At 41.2% G+C, this 26,559-nt stretch overlaps 1 protein-coding gene across 1 annotated transcript; it reads right to left on the reverse strand.

Moving 5' to 3' along the window:
* Window positions 1-26,332, reverse strand: LOC143296519 (protein O-GlcNAcase-like). Its single transcript, XM_076608518.1, has 15 exons — window positions 26,181-26,332; window positions 23,436-23,487; window positions 22,420-22,517; window positions 21,761-21,891; window positions 20,915-21,083; window positions 18,995-19,093; window positions 18,412-18,696; window positions 16,384-17,345; window positions 14,033-14,207; window positions 13,093-13,146; window positions 10,983-11,068; window positions 8,084-8,188; window positions 7,463-7,554; window positions 7,031-7,220; window positions 1-3,483 (listed from the first exon to the last, which is right to left on the reverse strand). Exons 1-15 carry the CDS (start codon window positions 26,242-26,244, stop codon window positions 3,181-3,183), a joined length of 2,865 nt encoding a protein of 954 aa, XP_076464633.1. The 5' UTR covers window positions 26,245-26,332; the 3' UTR covers window positions 1-3,180.
* Between the last annotated feature and the right edge of the window lie 227 nt (window positions 26,333-26,559).

Here is a 26,559-nt window from a genome sequence, read left to right on the forward strand (position 1 = left end):
CATACACTCAGCAGAGTTCAATTATAGGGAAACTAATCAGGCATTCGAAACCAAGTGCTTGAGGAGACTACTACACATCTACGAAGAGCACAAGACCAATGACGAGGTGCGGAACCTGGTCAGCAACCTTGTTGGGCCCCAAGAACCACTGCTGGCGACTGTCAAACGACAGAAGATGGCATGGTTTGGTCACGTCATACGACATAACACCCTCTCCAAAACCATCCTGCAAGGGACTGTAGAGGGAGGGCGCAGACGGGGGCGACAGAGAAAGAGCTGGTCTGACAACGTCAAGGAATGGACCAAAATGACGATGCCAGACCTCCTCACGACAGCTGCCAACAGAACGGCGTGGCGAGCTATGACATCTTCCTCATGTCCCCCCAACGACCCCAGCGGTCGAGGGAATGAGTGAGTGAGTGAATCAGGCTTTCTTGAGGGACCAGTCTAGGAAAAATTGAGTTATTTCCCCTTGACTGTTAACCGCATGAAAGTCTTTCCTTCTCCATCTTTCTTGACCTGGTCAGAGGTCACGATTCTTACACAACAAACATGGCGGCGCAACGAACGTACTCCCTGCGTAAGGCTGTCAAAATTGTGACAGGAAGATGATCAGACATTGAACGTGACCTCTTAGACACTGGTGACAAATTCTCTGATGATTTTTCTGATGATAATGATATTCAGTTAGTACCAGATGATGATTTTGAAAGCGACGACGAAACTTTGCTGACTGACCCCTATGACGCCGAGACAGAAATCAACAGTGACACTACAGGGATCGCGTTAACGCATGTTTTTCGCGTATTTGACGCATTTTGATTTTCGCTGACGCATTTTCACAGCGCTCACGCGTAACACTTACGCAAAATAACTTTTACTCCAAGCCGTATCAATGCAACTTTAGGACTGACTTGGCAGCTAGGTTTGCGATACTGAATCAGACGGTACAAGACAAAGTGTCCGTGCATGCGGAGCACTGCGAGATGCCTACGTGACTCTTAACAGCTACAGCCAATTAACAGAGTACGCGCGCACACAACACTGCTTAGCTGACGAGTGAGCCGACGTGAGCGGCGAAAATAGGAGAGTAAACCTTTGATTTAGTGTCATAGGTCTGACGCAATTCTGACTCAAACTTACGCGGTTTTTTTTGCCGACTTTGTGTAAGCTGCACGCGTTTTGAAAAAGTCTAGCGCGATCCCTGCACTAGTGACAGCCATACTGCAAGACAAGATGACTTTAGATATTGATGATGAGGAACAAGAGTACTTGTATGAGTGGGTAAAAGACCTGACAGACTTCCCACTGGCTGCACCTTTCACTGGGACCCCAGGACTCTCACTGACTTTCCAGACACGCCCACTCCTGTTGAGGTGAGTGTGTTTACAATTTGATATTGTTGCTAATTTATTTCTTGTGTAAATAATGTGGATTTTTTTTTTACATTTTTAAATGAATAATTTGTATAGATTAATGTAAAATTATCATTTTCTGTGTGTGCACTTATGAAATTGTGTTGGTGTGCGTCTGTGCAATGGGTGCGTCAGTGTATTATGCATGGGCGTGTCTGTGCATGTGTGTTATTTATACTGTCACTCATGAATCATTATGCATGTATATATGCTGTGTAATATCATTGATGTTTATTTTGCATTTGTTTGTCCCTTTTTTTTTTTTTTTTTGGCAATACATGCAAAAGCTTGTCTTCTTTTTTTTCTTATGACAGCACTGTCTGTTACAGAAATTCAAAACACTTTACACGCATGAGGAGGAGAGCTGCCAGACACAGCAGCAGACATGGGGAGACTGAGGCCAGGCAGTCACTGGCCTGCTAACCATTCCACCCACCAAAGAGCAGCAGACCAGGAGAAAACACAGAGAGGGTGCAAGGTGTGTTCTGCCAAACACAAAGCACAAGGTGAAAAAAAAAAAAAAAAAAAGAAAAAAAAAGCCACCACAATCATGTGCAAACAGTGTAAGGTGCCCCTCTGTGCTGTTCCATGCTTTGAGGTGTTCCACACAGTCAAGAACTACAGCAAATAATAATCTAGCTGCAGCAGAAATACGTAAATATTTTTTCTTCTTTTTTTTCTTTTTTTTTTTCAAGTGATGTATTTGTATGGTTTTGTGTTTTCTGTTTTTTCAGTGTTGTGATCTTCTATTTCATTTTTTTTTTTTTTAACAGTTTGTTGTGCAACATTTGACTTCAAGCTGATTCATGAGAATCGGGGAACCTTACTGTGTGAGAAAATCATCTTATGCTTCCTTGTGGATTAGCTGATGGATATGACATGCCTGGTGACTACAGTATACCTATTTTTCAATTTTTTTGGGTTTGTTTTTCAGTATTTAGTACATAATTAAATTTTTTTTTTTTAATATTTAGCAGCATTTAATGAGAAAACTGTTTTAAAATGCTAAGAGATAGTAAACTTTCTAGTGATATATAATTTGTATGTGTTTGTTTCTGTGTGAAAGTGTGTTGAATTTTTCAAATATGTCCATATTTGCCTGTCACAGCAAAACCACATGAACTATTTAACTACGTCTCCATACAGTTAACTCTCAGTGAAAGGAAGAGTGAAGACCAGAGGAGAAAGAAGTTCTCTAGTAAGATACATATGCATTTTCTTTTCCAACAGAAATTAAGACTGCAACAATTAGAGCGGCAAGCGACAGAAATGCTTGTGCTTTACGCAGCCTTCAAATAAAACGCACAGCGTAATGTTAAACATCAATGTCGTTCCCCTTTCAAACACCTCACTCATGCATTCACACGTTGTCTCTTTTACTTTAGCATGTACACGACAGCAAGAGACGGAGCAGTAACGATGTGAACAGGTATCAAACTGATGTACATCTCACTCACACCTTTGCCTTGCTGGAGTCATTCTCTGAATGGGACTTTGGGGGGGCAAGGGGGAGTGGGGGTCTGCAAGTCGTCATCACATATCAGCTGTCAGTTCTCCACAGTTTGTAACATGGCCTTCAACAACAATGATTGTGCTTTGGCAGCAGCAGCAGCAGCAGCACATAGCCATCCAAGCAGTCGCCCACCCATTCTTCCCTTCACCATGTAGCTGTCGACGGACGCTTCACAACTACCTCACCAGTTGCTGTATCACATGAAGCAAGCGTCAACATAGCACTGCGTCTTCACAGAACCCTGGCAGTTCACTAAAACAAACGTCCCATGTACACCATATCATCGGAGGACTTGTCAGACTCACTGACGACCGTGATAAACCCTAACTTTGCGTAGATGTCGGCCATGAACTCGTCGCCAGCATTGAGTTCTGTGTGCACACCACAGGAGCCCGCAGCTTTCAGAGCACACAGGGCACAGGCCAGCAGGCGGCGAGGGACGGCCGGGTCGGCCAGGCGAGTGGCCAGCATGTCCAGGCGCAAGATGGACGGGTAACGCTGGTACACATCCTCCCCTGGGTCCACTGGCTCGCTGTGGAAGCTCAGCATCACCTCCTGTTCCAGAGGACAACACCAACATGACACTGTGTCAGAAAGGACAACATTAACATGACACTGTGTCAGAAAGGACAACACCAACATGACACTGTGTCAGATGGGAAAACATTAACATGACACTGTGTCAGATGGGAAAACATTAACATGACACTGTGTCAGATGGGAAAACATTAACATGACACTGTGTCAGAAAGGACAACATTAACATGACACTGTGTCAGAAAGGAAAACATTAACATGACACTGTGTCAGAAAGGACAACATTAACATGACACTGTGTCAGATGGGAAAACATTAACATGACACTGTGTCAGAAAGGACAACAGTAACATGACACTGTGTCAGATGGAACATTAACATGACACTGTGTCAGAAAGGACAACATTAACATGACACTGTGTCAGATGGAACATTAACATGACACTGTGTCAGATGGGACAACATTAACATGACACTGTGTCAGAAAGGACAACATTAACATGACACTGTGTCAGATGGGAAAACATTAAGACAACACTGCCAGAAAGGACAATGCAAACATGACACTGTCAAAAGGAACAACACTAAAATGACATTGTGTCAGAAAGGACAACATTAACAAGACACTGTCAGAATGGCCACCGCTAACATGACACTGTCAAAAGGAACAACACTAAAATGACATTGTGTCAGAAAGGACAACATTAACAAGACACTGTCAGAATGGCCACCGCTAACATGACACTGTCAAAAGGAACAACACTAATATGACACTGTCAGAAAGGACAACACTAACATGATACTTTGTCAGAAAGGAAAACACTAAAATGACACTGTTTCAGAAAGAAAAACACTATCATGACACTGTGTCAGAAAGGACAACACAATCATGACACTGTGTCAGAAAGGAAAACACTATCATGACACTGTGTCAGAAAGGAAAACACAATCATGACACTGTGTCAGAAAGGACAACGCTAACATGACACTGTGTCAGCACACTTCTGGGTGATAAAGAGGACAAAAACAAGACACAGTGTCAGAACACTTCTGGGTCATAACATAGACCAGAGGACAACACCAAACTGACATGGGGTCAGAACACTAGGTCAGAACAATCAACCAGAAGGAAACGCTAACATGACTCTATGCTGCAACACTTAGAGTCATAACGATACTGAGGACAACACTAACATGACACTATGCCGCAACACTTAAGAGTCATAACGATACAGAGGACAACACTAACATGACACTGTGCCGCAACACTTAGAGTCATAACAATACAGAGGACAACACTAACATGACACTGTGCCGCAACACTTAGAGTCATAACAATACAGAGGACAACACTAACATGACACTGTGCCGCAACACTTAGAGTCATAACGATACAGAGGACAACACTAACATGACACTGTGCCGCAACACTTAGAGTCATAACGATACAGAGGACAACACTAACATGACACTGTGCCGCAACACTTAAGAGTCATAACGATACAGAGGACAACACTAACATGACACTGTGCCGCAACAACACTCAGGAGTCATGACGATACAGAGGACAACACTTACATGACACTGTGCCGCAACAACACTCAGGAGTCATGACAATACAGAGGACAACACTTACATGACACTGTACCGCAACACTTAGAGTCATGACGATACAGAGGACAACACTAACATGACAATGTGCCGCAACACTTAGAGTCATGACGATACAGAGGACAACACTAACATGACACTGTGCCGCAACACTTAGAGTCATAACGATACAGAGGACAACACTAACATGACACTGTGCCGCAACACTTAAGAGTCATAACGAAACTGAGGACAACACTTACATGACACTGTGCCACAACACTTAGAGTCATAACGATACAGAGGACAACACTAACATGACACTATGCCGCAACACTTAGAGTCATAACGATACAGAGGACAACACTTACATGACACTGTGCCGCAACACTTAGAGTCATAACGATACAGAGGACAACACTAACATGACACTGTGCCGCAACACTTAGTCATGACAATACAGAGGACAACACTAACATGACACTATGCCGCAACACTTAGAGTCATGACAATACAGAGGACAACACTAACATGACACTATGCCGCAACACTTAGAGTCATGACAATACAGAGGACAACACTTACATGACACTGTGCCGCAACACTTAGAGTCATAACGATACAGAGGACAACACTTACATGACACTGTGCCGCAACACTTAGAGTCATGACAATACAGAGGACAACACTAACATGACACTGTGCCACAACAACACTCAGGAGTCATGACGATACAGAGGACAACACTAACATGACACTGTGCCACAACAACACTCAGGAGTCATGACAATACAGAGGACAACACTAACATGACCCTGTGCCACAACAACACTCAGGAGTCATGACGATACAGAGGACAACACTTACATGACACTGTGCCGCAACACTTAGAGTCATAACGATACAGAGGACAACACTAACATGACACTGTGCCGCAACACTTAGAGTCATAACGATACAGAGGACAACACTAACATGACACTGTGCCGCAACACTTAGAGTCATAACGATACAGAGGACAACACTTACATGACACTGTGCCACAACACTTAAAGTCATAACGATACAGAGGACAACACTAACATGACACTGTGCCGCAACACTTAGAGTCATAACGATACAGAGGACAACACTTACATGACACTGTGCCGCAACACTTAGAGTCATAACGATACAAAGGACAACACTAACATGACACTATGCCACAACACTTAGAGTCATAACGATACAGAGGACAACACTTACATGACACTGTGCCACAACACTCAGGAGTCATGACGATACAGAGGACAACACTTACATGACACTGTGCCGCAACACTTAGAGTCATAACGAAACTGAGGACAACACTTACATGACACTGTGCCGCAACACTTAAGAGTCATAACGATACAGAGGACAACACTAACATGACACTGTGCCGCAACACTTAGAGTCATAACGATACAGAGGACAACACTTACATGACACTGTGCCGCAACACTTAGAGTCATAACGATACAGAGGACAACACTAACATGACACTGTGCCGCAACACTTAGAGTCCTAACGATACAGAGGACAACACTAACATGACACTGCATGAACCCTTCTGAGTCAAAACATGGGCCACAGGACAACACTAGAATGACAAGGGGTCAGAACACTTCTAGGTCAGAACAATCAACCAGAGGACAACACGAACATAACACCGTGTAAGAACACTTCTGGATCATAACATCACAGATGGACAACACTAACACAATACTGTCAGAACACTTCTGGGTTATAACATGGACCAGACAACACTTACATGACACTGCGTCGATAAGTAAATTCAATAATATATATTTTTTTTTAATTTGAAATACCAGGTCCTACCACCAAACCAGTGTTGTCATTACAGCTGTTGACTGATTCTTACCTCAGCAGATAATCCCTGATACAGCCCTGCGTGGTAAGCTGGGCTATAACCTACAAGCATACAAGTAATTACCTCAGCAGGGGATATGTCGTCTTGCAAAGGCTTGGGGTACTTCTCACACATGGACGGTGTCCACGAGTTGCGTGTCTTTGTCATGAGGCTGCTGGCATCTCGGGCAGCCAGCACATAGCCACACACTCCGTTCTGGTCCTCCACCACAAAACAGAATTCCGGGGACAGGGCCAAAAAACGACCAACCAACCTGGCAGAGAGAGAAACATGCGCCACTAAAATATCAGCTCCAAAGGCGCATTTAGGAAAAAGATAGTGTCCATGAGTTCTGATGATGTTTGACACTGGCTGAGTTAAAAAAAAAAAAAAAAACAAACAACAACAAAAAAACAACAAACAAACAACAACAAAAAACAAAATACTGATCCATATAATATGGATATTCTCCCACCCATTAGTTCTGTGTGAAAAGTCATTTCTGCCGACACCTACCTGTCCCCAATCAGTTTGGGGTTTTCTGGAAACACATCTGTTCCATCCATACCATCGTCACAGGTCTTCAGGCAGATGTCATACACCTGCTCCTGGAAAGAAAATCAAATGTCCCTGTTCAAGTTTAGAACTTGGCACAACATGCATGCAAGACGCCCATCAGCTGCCACTCTTTGTCTCTGAACCTTATACTTCAACAAGCTCCCTCTATTGCTGCATCAAATCTCTGCTCTCCGCTTTCAAGGCAGGGACTTCAAATCTCTCTCTTTCCACCTCCTCTCCCTCTTTCCATCAAAAGTTTCTCTAGCTTGCTATCTTCATATATTTATGTTTTGCTTTTCTTCTCTTTGATTCAGAGTTATGCACGCATGCATTCATGTGTGAAAGCACTTTCATTTGTCTCTGCACACGATTCAGGGCCATGTAATTTATTACTTTTATTAATATTATTATCATTATTCTTCTGTGATAGTACAATCAAAGTCACTAGGGCAGAAAATATTCTGTCAGCTCATAGTGTTAAGCCATAAATGTAACTCTGGAAAAAGAAAGGACAGTTTCTTGTTTTTCGAAGTTGAAAGAAAAGGAGAAAAAAACCAACAAGAAAAACAAACACCTTACCTCATCTTCAGGCTGGTACGGTCTGAAGCGCGGGAGAACGGGCACAATGATCTCAGGAGGCTTGATGAAGAACAGATCATGGGCAGGAGCAACAGGCAGAAAGCGCTGGAACAAACAACGCAGGGTCAGCCTCCTTCAGTCAGGCTCCATGACCGACACCTTCCCTCGTCATCACATAGCATGCCTGGCATCCCCCACGCTGACCAAGCAGACGCTGACCTAGCCATGCTTCTTTATCAGTGCCAGTTCCATCCTCAGTGCTCCCTTCCTCATGCCATGCAACACACCATCTGGCCATGCTTTTTTAAGACTTCATGTGCTTGCCAAAGATACTGATGTACAGCATCAATGGTGCAAGGATAGTACATTATGACAATACTGAACCAATGATTTAGCACACAGCACACGGCTGATGGAGTTAAAACTGGACTTTCAGGGGGGGTTTTGTCTTCTGCTGGTTTCACAGTATGACACTGCTGCCCCCAGGAGCAAGGGAAGGTGGGACTGCAGACAGCACAGGAAGGAAGCACAGCACCTTTTACCAAGTTATGATGGACAGCAGCCAGTTTCTAAGAGTGAGAATACACTGTGTCACTCTGATGGTAGGTTCTGAAAGAGCTGATCATCATGGTGAGACATGTTAACACTTGTCAAGGTGTCGCAAACAGTTTGTTGGGTCGTCATTTCAACCAGCACACTGGGAGAGGGGTCTGAGTTATGTAACAGTCAGCTTACAGGCAAGTTTCCCTTGGTCAAGGAGACACACCTCCAGCTGGCTGAGAATGTAACCATTGCCTTAACAAAAAAAACCCATGATTATTGACTCACTCTGTGATGACCATCCTTTCAGACACATCAGCTAGATCAATAGTCTTGGACACGGTTTGAAATCCAAGTCTCAGAGCAACCTGCAATCACCTTTCCCTGTTTGAACTTCCTTGTCCACAGTCACAACCTTTAACTGTACTCTCAAACAGCACAGTCAACCCATTTCACAGTTTGCTTTTTACAGTTGATTTCTGTCTTTTCATAAGACACTGGACCAAAAGAAAAAGTGACATCATTTCAGAGTTTGCTTTTAACAGTTTGATTTCGGTCTTCTCATAAGACAACTGATCAAAAGAAAAAGTGACGTCAAAACGGGGACAAGTATCAGGGAGAGGCGACAGGTTGCGCTGCGCTTCAACCAGCTGCGCTAGATCAAGGCGGTGATGCCAGGCTGCCCGTGATGGCTGATCCACCCAGCTAAACCCATGCAGGCCAAGCTCAGAGGACCAGGCACGTCTTAAGACAGTGCAACACAAGAGATGTGACTGGTTCACACATGCCCCTACCTGATCAGGATCAAACCCACACTATACAACCCCTGCCGTTACATTTCCGTCTGTGTTCTCTCTTGGGGAAGAAATTTTTCTTATTAGGAAAAGAAAAAAAGAAGAAAAAAAAACCATTTTATTTTGCATCTTCGTTTCACTGTCTAAGCAAAGTTAAATCATTTCTATAGCATTCAAAGACCACTGACTCTAAGCGTTCTAAGTTAGAAGAGCTACAGAAGAGTAAAGGCAAAACTAAGCATTTTTATAATGGTGAGAAGACATTTACTCAAAGGTAACTGAAATGAAAAATGATCAAAATGTTGGGTCATGAAGATCACAGTAAAATGGAGAAAGTGGAGGTTTTTGATCATATGATGATGGAAATTCTTTAGACATGTTTCTTTGAAGGATGTGCAATTTCATAAGATCCAATGAAGGGCATCTTCAAAACTTCATAATCACAGACTGCAGTGAGCCAGTGTACAGCCAACAGCGAGAATGGTTCCAGTAGCAAAACGAGTCACATCTCGCACGCGAGTACAAGCAAACACAGAAATATTTTCCTCCAATTTACCATTGTTTTGCAACTTGCACCAATCTCCATTCATGATCAAATCAGTACAACATGATTGCAAATGATCTCTTTTTTCTTTTTCTTTTTGGAGGTATCTTTCCTCCTAAATTGAAGCATTAAAAACAGTCAAATATTTACATAATGATGGTCATGGACAAAGCATACACATATCCACACTCTGTCCTTAACACACACTTCAATTCCTTGCAACCATTTCAGACATATCAATCAGACAGACCATTTGCACATCAACATTGTACTGTCAGTAAAGTAAGCCATTGCTCTGTGGAAAAGACAACTCATTATACTTGAATCCACCTCCAACGGATAAGAGGCAAATTCAAGAACATGGCCCAAGTAGTTAAAAGCTTTTTAGTCAACATGTGTGAGAAGCAGCCACCCTGTGGTCCTTTCTGTGAACAAGTCATATCATTGCTACTGACCCCCCCCCCCCCCTCCCGTTCCTTCAGAGTAATTCATTTCATTGCCCAGTGATCCTGCTCTTCAAAGTTTCGTTGGGGGAAAAGTTCATAATGTTTCATCAAACGTCACATGTGTTTATGATCTTGTAACCTGTTTCCAGTTACTTGGATCCCTGCCTTTTCTTCCTATCAGATGTGGGTGACAGTGCAAGCTACCCCTGCACACCCAGGGAGACATGTCCACCAGAAAGGCTGTAGAAACAGTGGCGGTCCCACACATGTTGACTCTGTGGACTCCAGCCTGTGAAATCCTGGAGTTGTGGAAGCAGAAGGACCCTGCCTGTCAAGAAAAGATGAGGAGACTGGTGCAATGCTTCAACAGGGTAGCAAGTCAGGCTACTGAACACCCTCCCCACCCCGCTCCACCTGCCCTTCCCATCCCTCATACTTCTCTCTGAGTCCCGACCGGCTCAGGATCTACCCTCCACCTGCCCTCTCATCTCACTGTGAACTGCATGAGATATGAGCCAGCATGCCTCCTCTGGGGCGGGTCGGCCAGTAAGAGGGCTGTTCAAGCCAATACATACTTGTAACTCTGACTGTAGACCCCCTCGGAATGCCCAAGGTTCCATATCACCACTGGTGAAGGCCTCTTTATAGCCTTCAGAAAACCCTGTGAGTAGCCCAATAAAATGCACACACATGAGATTTGTTTTATACATATACCTCTGACATATTATCATATCTATCTATAAAATGAATAAAAAGGGGAAGATGGAAAGAAACAAAGTGGTATCCTCAAGGACATTTTCTATTGATAAACTTGTTCAACATTAAATGCAAAAATTCTGTAAAAGGTGAAGGACTGCAGATTTTTTTTGATTTTTTTTTTTAACATTTTCATCAGGTATTCTGTAACTGCAAATACCCTATTTAAACAAATGTTCTATTTTCAAAGTAAAAAAGAATTCTTATACAAACTTCAAATTACTTATAATGTTCTTTGTACCAAAGACAAGTTTGTTCTTTTTCATCAATGGATAAAACCACTGTACACAACAGAATTAAAAACAAGTGTTTTCCTTTATTTTTTAATATATTTATCTAAAATTTAGACTTTCTTAGTTTGTTCATATCAATATTCATACAACTGTCATACACTGCTAGTATATTTTAACTGTCTTATACATCCAGTAATAAAGTACATTCATACAGTTTTCAGATACAGCACCTTTACAAATACTGAAATAATATACTATGAATTCTTCAATAGGCATCTACAATTAATGTTTAGTTTCTAGAAGTGTGAAGGATACAATTTTAATTCTTTCTATTATTTCAATTCCTCTGTACGCCTTGGTGGGTTCTCGAAACAATTCAAATGGGAGCGCTTTTCTTTCTCCTTTAGGTTCACTGACAAGTGAAGAACAAAAGGCTCATCACGATGATCCAAGCCCCATCAAGAGCATGTGTTGCAAAATTCTTTCAGCAAGCCACAAAGTAGGTTTCTGGGTTTGCAGAAAGATCACATTCCTTGGTCCCACTCTGCACTGTTTGCATTCTAAACCAGCTCAAGTTTTGTTGCGTCAAGGTACTGGCTGCAGTTGTTATTCCATGGCAGAACAAAACTTGAGTATCTTGTTATCTCCAGCTTTCAAAGCTCTTTTTGACAAATTGTAGTTTGGAAGACTAGGGTGTAACATCTGATTCTCATCACATTTACATGCATAGAGACCATCCACAGCCATTTCATCAGAATTACAAATATGATCTCAAGTAACAGCTCTGGTAAGATGCACCAAACCATGTCCAAAAAAACAGCAACACATATTCAGCTAAGTTCAGCGGTTATTTTTATCATTCCGTTGTCTTTGGAGCTTAACTAGTAATGGAGCGTTCACCACATATCATTAATTTCCCCCGAAGTCTCGGGTCTCTCTGACAGTGGCTGGGTCTCTATCCATTCAAAGCAAAGAGAATCAGCTCATCTTCCACAACTGTTGAAAAGAAATGAACAACTGCCAGGCTGTAGCTTGGGACTTGACCTTTGAATGGAAAAAAAACTTTATGAAGTATCTCAGTCTCTGGCAATGATTCAACACATCATTGCAGTTTGTTCCAACCAAACCTGCCACTTAAGATTCTCTCTCTCTTTTCTTTTTTTTTTTTTTTTTTTTAACCAGACAACTTGTTTTTACTTTCTGAAACAGCACAGATCAACACCACTGCTATGCCTCTGCAGAAGATATACCATCATGTTGATTGTATAGAGGAAGTTTGAAAATGGACAAAAAGAGAAGCTCTCTTTTATGACTTTTTGCCCTTTTGGAGGCAAACTGATGATGATGACCTGTGCGCTAATGGTGGTAAGCTGAAAACCACCATCATGTCCAACAAATCTTTTATCTTTTTTTGACCCAAATCTCTTCAAAGAGACTGTCCCAAGCTTCAGCAGCCAAAGTCTATGATATCAAACACAACCCATTCTCTTGATGGAAGAAGGAAATGTGTTGCTCCATGGCCTAACAAAGAATCTGAATAAGACCAAGGCATACAGAAGACGTGTAACAGACCCTCCTGTTCAACATAGCCATCAATTATTATTATATTTTTTTTAATAATAAAAAAAACTTAAATAAAACTGATAAATACTGTGAATAAACAAAGGAACCATAGACATGTCTGCATAAGCCGTACATGTAGCCATCTTGTTGTTGGGTAAAGCAGAGGCATCAGCAACGATACCGTGTTCTGAAACATACATTGGAAGACAGCTCATAAAAACAAGCCGTTTGTCTGTGCTAACAGTACACAGATATATATAAATTGCCGAACATTTTACTGAACAGGCACATCCTTACAGTAAACAATGTGAACATGTCACTACAAACGCATGTTACACTGTTATAAACAGTTTACCAAATAGATGCAAGCTGCAAGCTTATGGTATACATTGTGTACATGTAATCTACAAACACATATTCTACTTTAATAGACATTCGTAGCTACATTAGTTTTCTCCGCATTGGTGGATAGTAGTTTGCACAGGACAGGAATCAGACTCCCTGCCGGAGTCTGCACTAGTGGGTCACAGTAAAGCATGTGTAGTGAAAAGACATTTCACTAGACAGATGCATGCTTGTGGTAAATACTGTGAACATATCATTTATAAACGCATGCTCTGCTTCTAGCTGTTTACCTCAACAAACTGCCTCTAATAAGGCTTGATGTCAAATGTTTGTTATCAAATGTTATGTTTCAATGCTACTAGAGGGTGTGTGTCTTATAAACCTGATTAGGGTTTCACTGACAAATGAAACAGAATCATGAAGGTGATGCAGATGTACAGCGTGGACTTGACTTTCATGCGTGGTGGTGCATGTGTGTGATAATAATAGTGCAATTACACATCTCCTTCAAACCTCTCAAAGCACTTACAAGAAATGTCAGTCAGACAAAAAGCACATGAGAACGCACATACTCATGCAAGTACACACACACACATGCATGTACACACACATAAATATGCATGGAAGAAATAGATGTGGATTTACAGAATACTAACAAGGAATGTGCGTCCACTAACCCTCATTATGGTTTAAATGACAACGAGAACTGACTAATTCCGATTCCCTACCCAGCCACTTGACGAAGGCAAGGCAGACGGAGAGGGTGGACTTGAGGTCCCAGACGTAGGTGTGCATGCAACACAGCAGGGCCTTGTTGGGGCTGTAGAACAGGTGCTGCAGCAACGTGTCGCTCTCCTGCACCAGCACCTCAAACTCCCCGGCCTTCTCCTGCCACTCCTTGTACTGCACAGCACACGTCATGCAGTGGATTCAGGTTCACAATCAGAATGAGAATACTCCTTTTAGTTTGACTGCTCAGCAGTCAGTACATACACACAGCAATGGATTCGGTTTCAGGATCAGAATCAGAATGTTCCTTGTACTGCTCACTATACACACAGCAATGCATTCAGTTTCAGAATCAAAATCAGAATGTTCCTTGTACTGCCTACAATACACACAGCAATGGATCTAGTTTAAGAATCAAAATACTCCATGTGCTGATCAATATATACACAGCAATGGGTTCAGTTTCAGAATCAGAATCACGTTATAAATTCAGTTTCTGTTTTGATGAGGCATCAAAGCCTACACCACATCTGCTTTAAAAATGCAGACATAATTATAGCAGTAAAATCAAATATAAATAAAATTCAAAATATTCTTAAAAGGAAATTTTCTTCCTAAAATTACATTTAAGTAACATACTAACAGTGACCAACTAGCGCAGACTCCGGCAACGGTCTGACATTCCTGTCCTGTGCAAACTACTGTCCGCCTATGCGGAGAAAATGAAAGTAGCGACAGCCGATAACCTCCCGGAAGTAGGTAACCTCCCCTTCGCCCCCCTGACTAGCGCCCTCTTTTAGTCTGGCCTTAGGTATGAATAAAACTAAAATATAATTATATTAACAAAATAAATTAGTAAATATAAAATACACTGAAATGAAATATCACAAAAATGAAAATCACACAGACAAATTGGCAATGGATGGTCACATCAATGATGTCCAGGTACATGAAAAGGAACAAATCGTTGTTTGTGAGGGTAGTGAGAATAAGCAGAACTGCTTTTGTTTTTATTCTTCTTATATATATATATATACTTTATTAGTTTATATGCAGCCATCAGAGCAAAAAACAAAAGAGCAAAAAAACAAAAGCAACATAAAAAAACTATAAAAAAACAAACAAACAAAAACATAAGAACCAAAAGATTATGAACTGAACTAAGGCAGAAAATGGAAATGGAAGAGATAACATAAATTATGACTCACCAGTGTTTGAAAAAGAGACTTCTGAATGGAACAGGAATGAGAAAGTTAAGCGCATTTATTGCATGTGTTTCATGTTCAAGTGTTCATGTTTGTCCACAAATACATTATATTCTGTGCATGTTCATGGATGTGTTGTTTTGCACCATAATCTAGATATAATTATTGTACTGACATCAATCAAACAAACGTAAACTGTCAAACACAAAGAAAGCAATTATGAATCATTTTCAGAACACATTACCTTAATTAGGTGAATCAAACATCTGCTTATTCATTTATTCATAATAATAAAAAGTAACAACTTGACTGCCTGAAACAAACACAAGTACCATGAAGAAATGCTAACGTAATCAACATCTATGGAAGGGCTTAACCTGGTTGAAGTGTGGGTGAAAAGGTTCACTTCAAAAGAACAGAGTTCATACAGGTTTTTAATTGCACCAAAAAATAATTCAAACTTAACAAAAATCTTTAAAACACCAAAGGCCAAAACAAAAACAAAAATCACACCAGAATCCTGGTACAGCATCATATTCCTAGTACCAGCTTATTTCCCTTGCATGAAACTTCATCTGCTACACAGATGAAAGAAAAAGCAATTTCAGTCAAAAAATATATAAGAATCAGGAGTTTCTTTCTCATTTACCATCTCACTTTTCAATTTCAATTCTGGTAGAACATTTTGCTGCTGTGCTTTTTGACTGACAGAAAGGACTATTTTTTGAATGATATGTAAACCCAAATCAAAAACTACTACAAACCTGGAAAATATTTAAAGACTTTAAGGACTTGCCACTTGACCAGCCCACTTGGTTTATGCAAATGTCAGGCATCTACCCCATTTCTTCTTCTTTGAAGCAGATGTGGTGAAGCATATATGGATCACTCGTATGCACTGACACTTCCTTGAATCTGAAACTGAACTCCATTTAACTTCATTTATCTTCGCAGAAAGATGGTAACATACTAATGAAGGTCACCAGCCACACCCTAACTTTCAATTTCTCCACATACGTGTGGTAGTGGTCTGCACAGACCTTTGACTGAATCTGCGACAGTGGGTTACACTGCAGTAAATGAAATTACATTACATCTTTAAAGACCTGTATGAACCATGACGGAAGAAACCCTGGCCACCTTACCTCATCAGTGCCCTTGTTGGCCTGCTGCACAGCATGGACATGGTCGATGAGCCAGTGCAGGGTGTGCAGGAACTGCATGGCACGTGGCCCGTGCTCAAATGGCATGTAGAACAGGTCCGTCAGCAGTGTCAGATCATCCATGGTCACAGGGCCTGACCCACTCGCCCCCATCCCTACGCCCTTGTCATTCTCATCGTTGGGGTGCTGTGAGGCATTGAGTAGGGGGGAAGGAGAGGAGGAGCCATCGCCGTCACCGATCGCCTCCACCTTGTCCCCGCCGTTGTCGCAGCCCTCCACCTGCATCAGGCTCTCTGAGGACCCGTTCTTGGGCAGGGAGATGGAGTTGCCTCCCCCGGACAGGGAGGCCGATGAGCTTGGCACACATTCCATGGCCTCCACCTCCATGCCCGAGTCGGAGAGGCCGTCCAGGTCTGTGCTAACACAGTCTTCCGCCAAGGCGTTGACGGGCTCCGACAGGGGCTGTAGGAGGGATGGATTGGGCATGGTGGTGCACGGACCTATCGGGGGTGGGGTCGGGGTAGGGAAAGGAGGGGCCATGCACATGGGTGCCCCCTGGACCGAGGTGGTAGGGGTTATGATGGTGGGGGTGGTGACCGTGCACGTTTTCATCATGTCTGGGATGGGCATGCTCACCATGGGCACAGCACCATTGATGGGCTGGCTGTGGTGATGGGTCGGGGACGACAAAGTGGGCAGACCAGGAGGGGACACACCAGGCGGAGGCACACCAGGGGGACCTGAGAAGTGTCGTGGAGGTGGGTGGAGTCTTCTATGAGGGTGCCTGGACACCAGGAACTCCTCACGCCAGTCAGCAATGGCTGCTTTGAGGGCCTGCCGAGGTTTGTAGTCACCATCATCTTTGGTAGGTAAATCATCATCTGACCCTGTGTCCACTTCCGTTTCCAGTTTGATGTCAGCAGCAATGGGGCTCAATCGGTCACCTGAAACAGATGAATAGAACATCAAATCTTCTCAGAACTTTTTCCCAAAATACAATATTTCTGTTCATGAATTAACTACTTATAATAGATCATTTTTACAGGTGCTGTAGCCAAATGGTTAGAGCACTGAATTATCACCAGAGCTGTAAAAGTTCAATCCCCAACTTTGGTGAACCTGCTGAGATAAGGATGAAGACTTTTTCGCACCTCCCAGGTCAACATATGTACACATCTGTTAGTGCCTGAAATCCCTCCATGGGTATAAGCCCAGAAAAGATAAAAAAAAAAATATAAAAGCTAAAGGTCCAAAATCCATGTTAGTGTTCGGTGGATTAAGAAAACAAGAACATACCCAGCATACACATCTCCAAAAACCCAGCATGGCTGACTGCATGGTGGGTAAAAAAAACAATCATACACATAAACGCTCTCTCATATACAAATGAACATGGTAGCTGCAGCCAAAGAATGCAGAAGAAAATTATTTCGTTTTCAATAAATCATGAAACAGCTGCAGTATTTTCCATACCACATTATTAAACCTTTTCAGAACTTTTTCACCAAATGTAATACGCAATGTTTCTGTACACAAATTAACTAATCAGATCATTTTGTATTAAATCTCTCCATACGAACGGCGAAAGAGACGACGTTAACAGCGTTTCACCCCAATTATCATCATCAAAATATTGCAAGCGGAAGGCTCTTATACTGAAGAGGTGAATATTGACAAAGAATACCACAATTCTGACGACGGAAGCTAGAGGTTGGGTCATTCAGACACCCACTGGACATCCGAGGGGTCTGTGTAGAGGAGAAGAGAGGACTGGCCGTACTGAGTGAGTTAAAGAAATCATGGAGCACCTTTATTACTTTCAATTCTGTTCTTATCACTTTACTGCTTATGTGTGGCCCAACACAAACTATAGATCAATAAAACATTAACTGGGGGTTAAAATACTGAACCCATGGAGGGTTCTATTCTTGGGGAGGTATGGGGTGAGGGGGGCAAACATGACATGTCAATTTTTCCTGTGAACAAAACCCACAAGAGAGCAGGCCTTACCAGCAATGATGTCCTTTTTGACCCCATCTGGGTTGGACTTGCTCCACTGGCCCAGAGTGTGGCAGGCAATGTAGTTGGCTTCAAACTCACAGTTGGGGTTGGTCATCACACCCCGGATGTAAGGGATGATCTCAGGAGAACGTCCATCATAAGGCCCCAGGAAGACACGACGAGGATCATAGTCATTGGCGTGGATGTTGTCCCAGATGACAGGCGGTCGTTTGAGGACTGTGGTGATGTCCTCCAGAGTCTGGATGGTGATTTTCTTACTGATCACTTTGCAACCTGTGGAAAGGACATTTAATGAAGTAAACTTTTACAAAAATCTGGTAAAGAAAGAAGAGGCTAAAAAATAAAAGGAAAAAGGACAGCCTAAATAATTGTCTACAGCTAGCAAAAACAGAACACAAACATTGCATTCCTTTGTGTGTGTGTGTGTTTGTGTGTGTGTGTGTGTGTGTGTGTGTGTGCGTGCGTGCATGCATGTGTGTGTATGTCTGTCTGCATGTGTACAGTGTGTGTGTATGTGTTTGCACACATGCGTGTGCGTGCATGTGTGTGTTATCCACATGGTGTTACTGACCTGTCCACATGACGTCAATGCCAGGTAGAAGCTTGGAGCCTAGCGTCGTAAGGTACCCTGAAGTCTGTACATTGGGCATGGCTCTGGATGTGCAGTACTCTAAGGACAGTATGTAACACACAGGTCACCAAACAATGTCCATCTCCAATGCCCACAGGTCACAAAAAGGTAACAGTAATCACAGTTTCATTTTCCAGGTGTCAATGCATACACTGTTCCATATATGCGACACCAAATCTGGATTAAAGAAAAAACAAAAAACAGATGCCTGACCTAAACATATACCCAAACCCAATGCAATAGTCAGACCAAGTAATTAAAAATTTCACTTTCTTTTTTCATTTTCACTTTGTTTTGTTTGTTGCTGTTTTGTGTTTATACAGTACACATGCAAACTTTTCCAAACATAACGACAAACCTAAATACAAACAACTCACAGGAAAATCTATCACTCCAATTTCTGTTGTTTTCTGACTTGTAATGGATTAACTGAACTGTTCACATTAAAAAGCTCTGGTGATCCCCATATGTGGTCATAATTACTTCTTTGTCCTTCCTGTGGATATGCGTGTATACATGTGTCTGCCCGTGCAGATACACTAAGCATGCATACACCAGTCCTTATAATAAGAATCTGATATGAAAGTGTGCATTTCATATCTAAAACATTTGCCAAAGGCAACACCACAGACTGAATAATAAAAATACACGATCCATTATAACTGTTATGAAAGGATAGCAACAGAATTTACAGCTCTCCTTGAAGTACCTAAAAATTGCCATGGTCAACATTACTACCTGTGAATTATGCCTAATGAATGCACTGATGACTGTCATGGAGGATGATGAGACAATGTTCAGTTAATATCACAAACATGACAGTCCTAACTTGACTATCACAAATTCATTATCTGCTTGCTCCCAAGAATATTTATTCATTAAATCAGTTACTGATTCATTCTGGCTTTGGAAAATTCATTCAATCAGTTATTAATTCATTGTGGCTTTTATCTATAAATAGCTCAGCCCAGAAAAGCAGCGAATTCAGGCTGAAATTCTATTAAAAACATCCTCAAAGCAAAGGCAAGGTTAAACAAAGTTCCTTAACCCTTTGATCCCTGACCACCGCTTTATCGGTGGTGGGGAGGGGTGGCATAATGCCTGGCCACCGGTTGAGCGGTGCGTAAACACTTGTGCCGTGTTTTGCTATTGGCTGACTTATATTGAAGAGCCAATTAGAAAAACCGTAATATTCTGACGTCAGCGAACGTAGTACCAACATTGTCGCGCCTTTTCACTGTGCATGTGCTTTGAATAAAAAAGATCAATTTCTACCATGAAGCGTGCAGAGTCTCAACCTGACACGCCTCCTTTGATCAACTGATTCTGCATGCTCAGATTAATTTTCAACATCACTATTTGTAGCAAAATCATCCAATTCGAATTCCACCTCACTATCAGAGTAATCATTGTCATACTCTACTTCCGATAAATCATCAAGCATTTCAATTACTTGCTGCGTTGTGTACAGTTGTTTTCTCGCACGTTTTGTCCTTGATTTCTGCCCTGATGGGCCAGGCTGAGACTGAGTGTTTACACACCGCTTAACCGGTGGCTGGGCATTATGTCATTTTTCTCTGCCACCAGTAAAGCAGTGGTCAGGGCTCAAAGGGTTTAATACCAAATATTTGCAAATTTTGGCCCCGGAGCTAAGGCAGAAGGGTTAAAATTGCTCAGGAACTCAGGGCTCAAAGGGTTAAAATAAAACTATTCATGTCATAGGACCCCAGTTATTCCTAGTCCTTTTTCTTTTTCAACAATGCACCAAGGAGAAAAAGGACACACACAACTGAAAACTGTGACACATGCACAAGAAACATACACACATCTGATCATGTTCAGTGTGGAATAAGTACCAACCTGTTGGGCAAAATAAGAACTTGGGCTGGCCAAGGTGTTGGTACACCTCATTTGCTACCGACACTTGAGCATGAGCGAAGGAAGAAAAAGCACTTCGGTCTGCCTCTGACAACTCGGGGTCAATGTCATCAAACAGCAACGCAAATGCTTTACAACCAAATGTTGCCACCTGAAATCCACACAAGTAATACCAACATCACTTAGTTGGTTTTTGTTTTAAATCCTTGTTCATCAGAGCAAAGGGCAGAGAGAGAGAAAGAGGCAAAAACATACACAGTGAGACAAGGAAAGCCAGGCAAACATGCAGAGACAGAGGCAGGGAAACTAAATGCAAACAGCAAAAAGAGAAATGAGAAGGATAACCCAGAAAGACAGTACAATCTGATGTAATTTCCTAATTGCTTGCTCACTAAATTACTGGTTTCCCCAAATGTGCATCATTGCATACAAAAACATCTTTAAAACTTCAAAAAATTAAACAAAATCAAAATAAATAAATAAATAAATAAAAAGACAGGTATACTCAAATGTAAACTGGCATGTCTGCAAAAAGAAAAATAACCAGCCATGATATCAGTATCAGTGCTCACTTCGCCACTCTCATAAACATTCTGATAATATTTCAAGAGAACAAAATATCCGGCAAAGCCTCATGAAGTCTATTTCTAATACAAAATTCATTTACTTACACATGGTTGAGTGATGAAACATACTTCTCATTCTATAAAACTAGGAATCTGAAAAAAAAAACCACAGAAAATCTGCTTCCTCTCTTTTCCTGTAAACAAGTCCACAATTACCACTATAATATGAAATAAAAATTTGAAATAAAAGCATCCACTTTACCTGTTCCAGTTTGCGCTTCAAAGCAGAGACATCTTTGCTGTTTGAGAAAGATATATCCAGACCAGGAGAAATGGCATACACAAATGTCACTCCTTTTTCCTGAGCACCTTCTATCAGACTTGACAGGATATCTGTGGGGGCAAAAAATAGAAATTGGATTTTATAATCAAACAGAAAGGGCAAGAACTTCCAAACACAAGACTCCAAAACATGAAAAGCCCAAGGCCCAACAGAACAACATTCATAACATCTAATGCAGCCCCAACAGAAAAACTGAGCATGTGCAGTATAATAATGGTTTTGATACTGATCAGAATAAGTCAACACTTTCTATTTCTACATCACTAACATTGAATTTATGACTGTGTAATGTAGAACCTTAAATAAAGTTAAAACACTATTGAGGAAGAACACTGTATGCTTACTCATATTCTGAAACATTTATGATTTATTGTAAAATTGTGTATCATCATTCTGGTATCTATGTCTTGAAAGGCCATATCATTATTCTTTAGTTCTGAGAAGGTGGTATCAAAGGTCATGGGAAAATCAATGTTACTGGTGTAGTTCCTTTACAACCATATGTGCAACAAACATGGCCTTCAAACATATTCTGTAATACATATAATTCATTTCACAATGCTGGAAAAACCACATACCAGCTTCTTCCACTGAATACAGATCCCGCCAATGAGCTCTGTGCTTGCAATCATCTTTGGGAGCATACATGTATGTGTTCAGCCCCATCTTTTGCATCCTGAAACAGAACAATATGTGCTTGCTCTATAAATATAGATAACTGATTATCTGTTAGTCAAAATAAGCTGAAGAACCAATAACATTAGCACTAACTGTCAAAGAAGTTCAAATATGACGTCAGTGGTGTGGCACACATAGAGCATTTGTCTAAGAGCCTGACAAGGAAGCACCTGACTAGGAAGCGAGTGTCCATGAATTAAGTGTCATGCACAGACCAAGATTTATACTTCCCCCCTCCACTAGATCTTAAGTGGTTGTCTGGGTGCTATTTTTTCAGATGCAATAACATACCAAGGTCACATGAGCAGCATGCACTTAGTGCACATGTAAAAGAAGCCACAGAAACAAAAGGTTTGTCCCTGGCAAAATTGTGTTGATACTAAAACAATTACAATTGTAGACAGACAGAAAAAAGAAGGGTGGTGCTCAGCTGTGACAACATACTCTTTCCTGACAGAGAACAGTTTCACATAGAGAAATCTGCTGTGATAAACAACTGTAGAACAGTCCTGTGTCAGATCACATTCATCATGAAATGAACTGTGACATTTACCTATGGATGATGATAAGGAAATGAAGCCTCACACCTCAGCTTGTTACTATAATGTTAGCTTTCTAAAGCCTCTACTGACAAACATAGGTTTCAGTTTAACATGTAATTCTGAAGCAAAAGACACTGAATTTTTATTTGCTTCAAGTGTGAACGCATTTGCATTGTCTTCTCACTTCTTTCCTTTAACTTTTTTTTTTTGTTTTTTTTTTGTAATATCTTATTTTGCTTTTTCTTTTCAGGAGAAAGAAAGTGGTGTCTACAAGTAAGGTCTGGGAAAGAACAGCAGCCACAAGCAAGGTCTTGTAGTTGTACTGTAAGTCGTAGATCTACAAGATCTGCCACCATGCAGTGACTGCCACTTACCATCCAAATAGAATCTTTCTTTGTTCTGCACTCCATGGCATGCCATAGAAACCTGCAACAAAAGAACCATCCTGTCTTCAACAAAGCCTTCTCTCTTACGTATTTAATGCACACACACATATTTTTACACACACACACACACACACACACACACACACCCCCACCCATACACACAGAGTCAAACTCAAAAACACAGTTGAGACAATGTTAAATTTTGAGCAGTAAGGCAACTTTTTTCTCCAGTCTTCACGGACTCCCACCCCTCCAGGACATGAGTGGCGCAGACATCACCTCAATCCACAGTAAGCCTATCCCTGTACAAGATTGCGTTTTGACTTCATCTCTTTGGACAGCATCGCAGGTGAAATTCTAATTATAAACTCTAGTCTGTGACACCCACTGCTATCACAACTCTATCATCTTCACTCTGCCTGCTCTTTTGATGTCTACATACTGTATATCAATTGCAAACTCTCAACTATGTTATTGTTCAATATCAATACACATACCTTTGTTATGCATTTTTCTTTTCCCGTGCAAGTGCAACTCTACCTATAATACATTAAGCATCTGATTATATAAATAAAATAGATAACTTGTTTTTAAAGTCCCCCAATGAGCAACAGAACCTTAAGATGCAAAACTAACTGCTCTGTGGGAAGGGGATATGGAGACCATGTACAATCTGTATCTGTAACTGTCATAAATGTTAGATTTCACAACAACCAAGCTTGTATGTGTATGTATGACCATTTCTAACTTTGCCAAATAGGTAGCCATACTCCATCTCAGGGATTTACATGATAAGTATGTTTTTGTTTCCACAACCCAACAAACACTGACATGGATAATGATCCTTTAATCTTCAATAAATCCATATATTCTGCATGTGAATACACACAGAGGGGATGAAGGCAGGGACAGGTCTGCACTTGTTGACCTTGTAGATCAACAAAATCTACTCCCTTATTCACCCATCAGGTATCATACGAGATCGATGCCAGGACAAGATTTCAGTCTTTACTTCTTCTTCCTGCAATGTCCATCAGCCGTTAGTTTCAGTTTCAGTTTCAGTAGCTCAAGGAGGCGTCACTGCGTTCGGACAAATCCATATACGCTACACCACATCTGCCAAGCAGATGCCTGACCAGCAGCGTAACCCAACGCGCTTAGTCAGGCCTTGAGAAAAAAAAAAAAAAAGGTGAATAAATGATAGATAAGCTTACACCAAGAAATAAATTAATAACTATAATGTAAAAAAAAAAAAAAAAAAACCCAAAAAAACCAATGATGATAAATAAGCTAATAGATGTAAAACATGAAGACACACATTCACATATACACCCACACATGCATAACAGATATGCACCGAACATGCAGTTTCAGAGATATGAAAGCACAGTCAAATACATATAAACGTACATGAGCTCCAACACACACACACACACCACACACATTACCCTGCACCTCCTCTACCCCCCTCCTCCGCACACTCATTTCTAGTCTACGTATCACAGCTTCCATGGCACACACACACACACACACACACACACACACACACACACACACACACACACAGAGATGAACACTTACTTGTACAAGCACACACACATATGCCCATATCTCCACACACATATATACAAAGATATATATATATATATATATATATATATATATATATATACACGTTCCAATATCCTGTTGCTCCCACAGTGTAGGCATGCATACGCTCACTATTATTGACATGTTAATCTTTTATCCCTTCCCATACAAGGTGCTTTCCCCTAGATATCAAGGTTGATTTGCTTATCCTTAAACTCAGAAAAGGATCTAAATCATTCTTAGATGTGCATTCTCAATAGACTAAGTAATGCTACAGACTGAACAGTCATTGTAGTTTTGCACATTTACTTCACACACTCATAATTATGTACAACTGTCACATAAACTACACACTTCAACAAATAACTGCTCCATTCCACATCAGCTGTTTATTCATTTTTGATACTAAAGAAATATATGATGTTGCATAAAAATACAGAACAGTGGAATCATTCACTGAATCATTCAGTGTATTGTTCTCCATTTGCTTATTTAAAATGGAACATGGAAAACCACAACAACAAAATAATTATGGGATACTGACAGAAAGTCTTTTAATGGCTTAATATTTCCAATTCCATTCATAACAAACAACTAGGAGTATTTCCATTCAAGACATAACCTTTCATGGGGGAGTTGGAGGAAAGGGGCAAGCAGGTGTTACTGGGTGGGGGTGGAAGGGGGTCTTATCTTTCACTCGCTGAAGAATGGCGTAATATCTTTCACAGTTCACTCGCTGAAGAATGGCGTAATAAACGGACTTATTCTCGGGAACAACACAACGAACCACACTGAAGTGTTAAATATTAGAAAAATCAAATCCCCAGACTGCTTGCTTGCAATTTAATTAGAAATCGTGTTGATGAAAATGAAATATCCTCCAGACTGCTTTCAGTCCAGTGCCTAGAGCCAGACTGGACCAATTTTTCCCAGCCAACGACAGAACATTAAAGCGCTAAGCGCGTCTGCTAAATTAACAATTTGTAATCAAACAAACAAAATACGCACACTGACAACAAAGACTGTGTTATCTCTCAAAACAGTTCGCATCAAGTTACATAATATAAAGAAAGCGTCTGCGCAGACTGCCAGACATTTTGCAGACGCCATTTTGAGCTGCCGATCAAAGTTGATTCTGCATACCTTCCACAACACCGAGTAAAAAGTCATCATTTCTCCTGTTTTCTGTAGAATCAGTACCCGTCATGAGTTCTTCCAACTTAGAGCGAATTTTTCGCCTTGTACACTTGCTCACAAGGGAACCTATTTTAGCAATATTTTCGTTCAGTCGACACCCTCAGCAAGCAGTCTTTAAATTTATTGCGCATGCGCGTCCGCTAAACCTCACCATCCATTTCAGCCCCTTCCTCCACCCCTTCCCTCGACCCAATTTTTAGTTTATTTGTTTTGTTTTTTTACCACATTGATTCGCAGTGCAGTGAAACTGCATCATGCTGATTCAGTGTCAGAGCGACAAACAAGACCGGCAAGACACCATAAAAACAGACATTTTGTTTTATTT

This window comes from Babylonia areolata, chromosome 2 (genome assembly GCF_041734735.1).
Source record: "Babylonia areolata isolate BAREFJ2019XMU chromosome 2, ASM4173473v1, whole genome shotgun sequence".
In the NCBI taxonomy this organism is placed as follows: domain Eukaryota; kingdom Metazoa; phylum Mollusca; class Gastropoda; order Neogastropoda; family Buccinidae; genus Babylonia; species Babylonia areolata.

What these genes read in the sequence shown, in the direction of transcription:
- LOC143296519 (XM_076608518.1), bottom strand. Translation starts at nt 26,244, where the DNA reads ATGACGGGTACTGATTCTACAGAAAACAGGAGAAATGATGACTTTTTA. An exon ending in TGCCTTCGTCAAGTGGCTGG is followed by an intron (nt 13,147 to 14,032) that starts GTAGGGAATCGG and finishes TGTATGTTTCAG; the next exon opens with AACACGGTATCGTTGCTGAT. An exon ending in ACGACATATCCCCTGCTGAG is followed by an intron (nt 3,484 to 7,030) that starts GTAATTACTTGT and finishes CCTCTGGAACAG; the next exon opens with GAGGTGATGCTGAGCTTCCA.